The sequence below is a fragment of the Priapulus caudatus genome, unplaced genomic scaffold (genome assembly GCF_000485595.1).
Source record: "Priapulus caudatus unplaced genomic scaffold, Priapulus_caudatus-5.0.1 Scaffold332, whole genome shotgun sequence".
NCBI classification, from domain to species: Eukaryota; Metazoa; Priapulida; class Priapulimorpha; order Priapulimorphida; family Priapulidae; genus Priapulus; species Priapulus caudatus.
Window position 1 is genome coordinate 280153 of NW_014577393.1, and position 8410 is coordinate 288562.

Here is an 8410-nt window from a genome sequence, read left to right on the forward strand (position 1 = left end):
GAAATCGCTCGCCGCTCCCGTGTATTTTTTTCGCTGGCGGGGTGTCATGTGAGCGGCGAAAAAATTTAGATTTCGGAATTAAGATTTCGTTGTTTTACGACAAATGTGAAAGCATGATTATATAAATTTCTACGTATATACTATTATTTATGCACTCACTATCATAATGTCACAGGTGCGATTGTTGGGGTTTGAAAAAAACCGAAACAACAGCTCGGGGGTCTGGGGGCTGGCGAAACCCTAGAAGCTCTAGGTATAAGAAAGCATTTTCCTGCAATCTGAGCCAGTTCCTGGAATCTAGAATGAACTTTGAAGGGGAAAACCCCTGAAGTGTGCCCATGTTTCCAAACGTTAAACGTGGAGAATTATTCTGTGGCTAGAAAGTGATACTGTATATATTCATACATTGTCATACTATAAACCCATGGACTAGCTTTAACCGTCATCACCGATGGCGTTCAACTAAGAATAGCTCAGGTACACATTCACAGAGCAGGTTGCAACACATGTAGGTGTGGAGTTTACCTGTACCTCGTCATCTCTGTCGAAGGGGGATCGGCTTCTCTCCCTCCTCCCTCTCCTGTCTGAATCTCTCCTGCGATAGTCTCGTCTGTTATGACTGAAACAATCGACACTGGGGTCAAGGCATTGAGCCGTCCCTTAATCCCATGCATGCTACACATTTTCACACGCACGCACGCACACACGTATATATATAAGCTCATTCCCTCCTTATCAGCTCTCACTGTCTTTCTGCTTGACTAGCCAATATTAGCTTACTTTCGATCTCCATCCCGTTCATTCATTTTGTAAGACTGTTTTTGTTGAGCTCGTAGATTCTAGATCAGTCTGCAGACGAAAGTATTTCCGACCTTCCCAGGGCATCTGAATGTGAAAAATATCAACACCAAGTGACTAGGTACGCCATCATATCACCAACCACAATCTATAGAAATAATTAAACTAATTCTAACAGACTTTGGAATGTTGTTACACCACGCACACAACTTAATTGAGCAATGCCAGCTCCTGATTCCACCCATGCCAGAATTCCTGCAGAAGGGACACAGCTTTAATCGTAGAACAAAATAGCGTTGTATAAATGGTAAATTTTAGAATACTGTATACGCCATATTTTTCGCGTACGGTTATTTTCGCGAATTCAGACTTGACGGAGAATTTCGCGAGTGGTTAATTTCGTGGTCGGTGAATTATGAATTATTCGGTATTATTCAGTAAGAATTATTATGGGACCGTCTAATTACCGAAAGGCATACAGAAAGGCATACCAAAAGGAACCAAAAGATCCCCAAAAACACCAAAAGGTGCTATAAGAACACCAAATTCTATCGAAAGGTACTGAAAGAAGCACTGCATGAACTCAAATATATAAAAAAGTCCACCAAAATGCCTTAAAAATGAATTAAATTGGCCCGAAAAGAGCCACACCAATACTTATTTCAGAGCCAATTTAGATTTTTCTGCCTTTCAGTGCCTTTTTCTTATTTTTAAGTATCTTTATTACAAGTCTCATCTTTACTAGATCTTATTTTTACTGATTCCTTTGAATCTTGCCTTGGTTTTTGTCATTGTCTTTTGATGCCATTCAGTTAATTTTTCTGCCTTTTGGTGCCTTTTTGTAATTTACTACATGCTGTCTAAACACCGAAAGGCACAAAAGGCAGGGTAAAAAATACCGAGAGGCCACTTCAAAGTTTCAAACACCGAAAGACACTACGTAACTCTGAAATCAACCCAAAAAAACATCGCATGCCACAATGAAGCAATAAAATCCAAGGATGAGATTAGATAATTTAATTTTCAGCTGAAATTTTAATTAGCAAACAGAGGAGCGAGCAATGCGAGGACCGTAGGTCATCGGCATGCTAGGGGGGTACGGGGGCATGCTCCCCCGAATTTTTTTTAAAAGAATGGTGCAATTTGGTGCATTCCAAGCTATTCTAAACAAATTATAGGAGACTCTTGAATCACCTTTTCAAGTTGTCAAAAGGAACAAACGAACTATAATAGGAAATCAGGGGGCTGAAAATAGGGCAAGTTTTTTTATTAAATGTCTAGACATAATGATATTTTTCTGTTTCCACCAGTCGCTTGCATTGTTTTACTCAGACATAAGCTGCCTTGCTGCGACGAGATTTGGAATGAAAAAAAACACAATCGCGGATGGAACAATTATGCATAGTCATGCCACAGAACATGCACGCAAGCAACATGTAAACCGGCCCCAAGGGCCATGCATGCCGTCGCTTACTGATCAGCTACCTCAAATGTTTAAGCCCCTCTAACTGCAGCTTCGTGAACTGCAGGGGTTTTTCTTTATCCGGCTACGCCAAAAACAGATACAACTGTATACCTTCCGCTGTCAGGCTACTGTTACACTTCTACAGTCAGCTGCTGTTGAGGGATATAATTTAAATTGTAACATTGGTTCACACCCCTCCCAATTTTCTCACACGAATTTAGACGTTTCACAAAATCGACCCCTGGGACTGCTCCAAATCCGCTGCAAGAACTACTCATCCCTTGAAATCTCACGAAGATGCGCCAAAAATGAACGCGCGTGTCGTCAGCTGGCCCAATCGGCGGCGTATCACTAAGAATCCATGTAAGTGTCCAAGATTGAAGAAGCAGACTTTCAAACGTTATAGCCACTATTATAAGCTTTTTATATATGTGAATGCAGTCTATTCTTTATCGGATGCACGACGCAGCGCAGATGTTATCATGTATATTATAACATAATCCTCCCTCATACCGCTTCTGTTATGCACGTCGCGCCTAGCCGCCCAGCCGCCAAAACCAGTAGTTAGCTGCTGACCAATCGCGCGGTGCCAAATTCTGCATGTACTCGCAAATTAGGCAAGAGTTAAATAAAGTACAGGTAGCATTTGCAGTGCCGACCCGGCAACCGAAGGCATAATGATGGCAGCGCGCACGTACAGGCGTTCTCCCAGGATGAAATTGAAACAGGGCGGAAGGGGGCGAGCGGGGGATGGAGAGCGGGGGAGGGCAAACTAGCTGGCGTCCGGGGGGGCGTACCTTAATGCGTAAAATCGCCACCACAGCAGCTATTTGAGCTACTTGTATTTATAAGACAGCCGAGTCGGTACAGTTTGTGTTAAGCGTTTGGGACAGGGTGCACCTGTTTGTACTTGTGTGTGGTCTGCCAGTGCATGCGGCTAGTGTAGCCGACGTTTATCTCATATAGTCAGGTACTACCGTAGAAAATACACCGCGTCCGGGCGCGGCCTGCGTCGAATTGGGAATTTCTGACGATCGATTCCCGCGCTGTCAAACTTTTATTGTGGTGGAATATTAATCGGGGCAGGAAGTAATTTAAACGCGGGACAACATTGAAACCAGTGGCGGGGAGTTTTCCCAAACGGGGCAGGGCGCGACCCGGTTTGCGCAAACGTAGGCGGAGAACCTGGACTACGTGCAGTACACGCAGCCGAGAGCGAAGCGACACATAACTAAGATTTATTAACTGTCATTTCACTAGCAGGGCCATTAAACTCGAGCCCACTTCCTGAGAGCATCGAGCTGGCCGTGTAAATAGGTTTCCTACTCATTATTTGCCCGCGATTTCGGTGCAGCTGGTTTTAGCGCCTTATTGTGGCATTGCACGTTCTTTATTGATGCCTTTGGCAAATGGATTTCGGTGTTACTAGGCTCATAGGCGTCTATGTCCCAGGGTACTGCCGGCAATGTAACCTGGGCTACGGTCCGGTATACGCGGAACGTATCCTGGTAACTATCTGATATGGTTAGCGTATAGGGTATTAGGAGCTAGCGCGTTAGGCGACTCCCTAGACTCCTGTAGTGGAGTTAGGCGCAGGTACGGCTCGAGCATATTAGATAGCTACCAGGGTACGTTCCGCAAGTACCCTGGGGGACATAGACCCTCTCAGCTTACATAGTGTCTTTCGGTGATTTTTGGTGTGTTAAAATGACTATGCTATTGCTTTTTGGCTCAGAAAAACTCAATATAGCTGAATATAGTCTCACCTGACAGTGGAAATATCACATGATATACACACAACATAAAAACACTAAGATTGTTATGCGCAGTTATAGCATAGAAAACAGCTTTGGCAAAATAATTGAGTGAATTATTGTAGAAATCATTCAACAACAAAGTGCTTAATTGCTGTTTGAGCATTTTGTTGTAATTAAAATGTACACATGCTGCAATTATTAGCGATCATTCATAAAGCCTAGGACACGCTGTGCGATTTTCTACGCTGGCCGCTTGCGATTGATATTGTTACTGTACATGCTAACACGGCCAGCGTACAAAATCGCAGTGTGTGTCCAGCTGTACGCGCAACTCGTACGGCGTTCTAAAATCGTGAGCGAAAATATACGCTGCCGGGCAGCACACAGAATCGCTAGTGTGTTCTAGGCTTAACCATTAATGCTATCGCGTATGCGCGTTTCTGTTTCTGTTGTAGTCTGTTGCAGTATCCAAATTTGGCATCGAGGCAACGCTAGCCATGGGGTGTGACCTGGCTTGGGTAAAGCCAGGTAGTTTAGCCTTTTTTTAGCCGAAAGGCACTGAGGGTGGTCACAGCCAGAGTTTTTTTGCGCCCTCAGTGGTTCTTTTACGTCTTCATTGACCTTAGTATTACTGGAGACGGGACCGCCATTTTACGTTGTCATCCGAGCCACGGGAGATTTACAGTCTCCAATGTTGAGAGCCAGGTTTGTACACCTTGAGAAAATTCACTGACCCGGCCGGGGTTTGAACTCACGGCCTTCAGTGGACAGTGTACGAGGCCTAACCACTGAGCCACAGAGGCTCTCGTACGGCGTTCTAAAATCGTGAGCAAAAATCCGGGCAGCATACAGAATCGCTAGTGTGTCCTAGGCTTAACCGTTATAGGCTTAAGACGCGTATCATCGACGATCTTTTTACGTTCTGAGACTGAGTAGGGTACGTATTAGACCGAATAATTCTGTCCCATATAACCTTTTTTATATTTTGGTGAGAGTTATTGGGACAGAACGGGTTCATTGAAATTTCGTGAGATCGCATGCAAAATGCATGCGCTGCTAATGCGGCCCGTACGCCGCTATTGGCGCAGAAAAAAACCTACCGTTCCCTTCTACATGGCTTTACCTTGCTACTGATATGTGTATACATTCACTTCAATCGTTATTTACTTCTTAAAAGATTTTTGTTCAGAAACCCCGCTTCATTAACTTTAGCAAATTACGTTGGCCATTTACAAACAATCAGACCAATCAGATACAAGCGAGAACCAGGGGCTATTGTAAGACTCGCTCTGATCGTTCTCCAGCGGCAGTTAATCATAATGTAAGCGGGCTATAGTCTATAGCTAGTATTTCAGTAGCTCCAAGAAACGGTATTGCTAAGGTTACAATACCCTATAGACAATCTGTATAGACAATCCGTCGCACAGCCTGGTCGGGCTAGTATTTCAGTACAGTAGGCCCTAGNTAATAATTGACACACATATATGTACTCAAGAAAATATATCAATCCCGAAACAGATCCTTCTGCGCGCTAGAATATTCATTAATAGTCACAGTTAGATTGCTAGGAGGTGTAGTTTATACAGGCGATATCACATAAAGTCGGATCGCTCGAACTCAACCCGACACACGTACTGGAGAGAACGATGTTTACTTAAATCTAGTGATAAATCCTACTAATAGTAATAATAAAGAAATTGTAATAATCACTATGAAACTAAAGCTGATGGGGCTAATAAGTAATGAGTACTATACGGGGTGCTTTCCATAAGTTACGTTACTTGTGCGTTTTATTTATCAAACCTGCTTAACCTTGTTTTTCGAGACTAAAATTACAAAATGGCGTTTCTCACGAACTGACACGTGACCACTATTAAATCACTACCGTTCATTACGCTGTAGGCATTAGAGGATGTACGCATTCAACAATGGCGGCGCGACCATCGGAGGGCGCCGCAGCTCCGTGCACTAAAGCTGACGCGACGATGTTTGTGGCTGCATTATTTTAGGCTTGGCGCTATCTGGGTGTCCAAACGACATGCAACATGGAGATGGGTTGGATGTTTAGATGTACTGTAATTAAAAACGAATTATTTTTTTTTTTTTCTTTTAAAATGTATGCGCCCGCATTCGACTGCGTGACCTGTGTTTCAGGCACAAATATGGTGTCAATTAGTAAATTTGCGATATTTTTTTTAAAACGGCCGGACAACATAATGTCTCATAAGCACAGGGAGGCTTGAGGCGAAAAAAAAAAGAAGTGTTATATAGTATAATAGGGGCTCCGCCTGATTTATAATACTATAACACTTTTTTTTTTCGCTCAAGTCCTCTGTGGTCATAAACTCTAATGGTGCACAGCTGAAGTACATGGCTACCTAGCTTTAGATATTGCCACTTGGATTGTTGAAGATTTATTGTCCGTTCCGAAAACGGACCGGAAATCCTATTTTTCAGGCTCCTGAAATTTAATGTCTTAACGTATAGAATCCTATGGAAGATATTAATTAGTGGTGCTGTTGCCTTTCATCATGGCGAGCCCTGGTTGAAGGCAGAAAATGTCACGTGATGTGACGTCTTGGCTAAATGCAATATTGTATACAAAATGACATTATAATATAGACTGATATATAGATAAATTTACTTATGTATTATACATGTAAATATCGTCTATATTATCACCACTCCTGGTGATTGAGGAGTGTAATATTATAAGGCGCGTTCACCACGGTAGCAAGAATCCACAGGTTCGTACGCGTACGAAACAGATTTTCGTACGTACTCGCGATAATTTCCCGTCGTGCTGAACTGACCACGTAAATAGCTATACTCAGTTCGAACGCGTAATACTATGCCTGACAAAATGATGCGTTTCCTACGTACTTCGATATAACTATACGCGTATAGCGGACGTGTGAACGAACCAAGACTATAGCCCTATACGCGTATACGCGTCACGCTTGTGGGCGAGAGAAGAGAGGAACTGGAGAGAGGAAGAGAGCGAGGAAAGAGACGAGAGAGAGAGAGAAGAGAGAGAGAGAGAGAGAGAGAGTAGAGAGAGAGAGAGAGAGAGAGAGAGACAGAGGAGACGCATAGAGATAGAGAGAGGGATGAGAGAGGGGGAGACAGCATAGAGAGGAGAGAGACAGCTTTGGGTAGAGAGAGAGAGAGAGAGGTGAGAGAGAAGAGAGGGCGGCGCAATGCACACAGAAGAGCCCATACACAGAATGAGAAAGATGAGTATAGCAAAAGAGCACGAAACTTATAACCGCGCAATTTGGCGTAAACTATCGTTTTCCTTCCCGCCCTATGCGCCATCTATAACGCGACGACGTACATTTCAAAAACTAACGTGTGAACGCTGTTTAACTCAAGGTCAACGCTTATACGCCGTAATCGTACGGAGTCCGTAAGATACGCGTTATCGAAACTAGTTTTACGTTACGCTGTGAACTCGCTATTATGTTCTTACATTAGCGGTTTTTATTTCATAAAGTGCTATTCGCACTTTATAATTATTTTTCCACGGGCGAGATGGCGCCAAAGAGTCATATTTTAACTAAACATTTTTAGTGTCATTGGATGGTGGCGCCGCCATCGAGAGAGCGGTACATTTTAAAACTAAGGAGCTAAATATAATCAGGAGCTGAGAACAATATATACAATGTATATATTGTTCTCAGATCAGGAGTAGATAATCAGGAATAGATATAGTTCCCTATTATCTACTTCTGATATAATGCTACTACTGTATAAATAATAATGCATTATACATTATGTATAATATAGCTACTTGGTTCCAAAATGTAGTAGCAGTAGTAGTAGTAGTGGTGGTAGTAGTAGTGGTGGTGGTAGTAGTAGTAGTAGTAGTAGTGGTAGTAGTAGTGGTGGTGGTAGTAGTAGTAGTAGATAGTAAGTAGTGGTAGTAGTAGTGGTGGTGGTAGTATATGTAGTAGTAGTGTAGCACAGAGGCTCATTAGGAGTGTTCCAATGGTCATAAATAACATATATATATATATATATAATATACTTATAATATGATCATAATAACATATATATATATATATCTAATATATATATATGGTCATGGTTATATAGTATATTAATAACTATTATAATATATTAGTTTGTGGTTTAATGTCATTTAGGTTAGAGTTAGGGTTAGTGTTAGGGTTAGGGTTAGGATCGATTATCAATCATTAATCATTAATCGTTAATGATATCAAAGTTGGGAACACTCCTAATGGAGCGTTAGCCATAAAAAGGAGGAATGTTCATTTCATTACACATTAGAATTATTTCACAGGTTATCATTGTCATATTTATACATGTAAGAAGTAAACGGTAAATCGATAATACACGACTGGAATATAACATGTCAAATATCAGA

At 42.1% G+C, this 8410-nt stretch overlaps 1 protein-coding gene across 1 annotated transcript in view; it reads right to left on the reverse strand.

Annotated features, from left to right (window-relative positions):
* The window catches only part of LOC106809157 (RNA-binding protein 5-B-like), a 34920-nt gene extending 29039 nt beyond the window's left edge, over nt 1-5881 (reverse strand). Inside the window, exons 1-3 of the mRNA XM_014812140.1 lie at nt 5833-5881; nt 781-885; nt 526-619 (exon numbers count right to left, since the gene is read on the reverse strand). Of these exons, the coding sequence (XP_014667626.1) occupies nt 526-619; nt 781-806 (120 nt within the window). The 5' untranslated portion in view covers nt 807-885; nt 5833-5881. The remainder of the gene's footprint in view (nt 1-525; nt 620-780; nt 886-5832) is intronic.
* Between the last annotated feature and the right edge of the window lie 2529 nt (nt 5882-8410).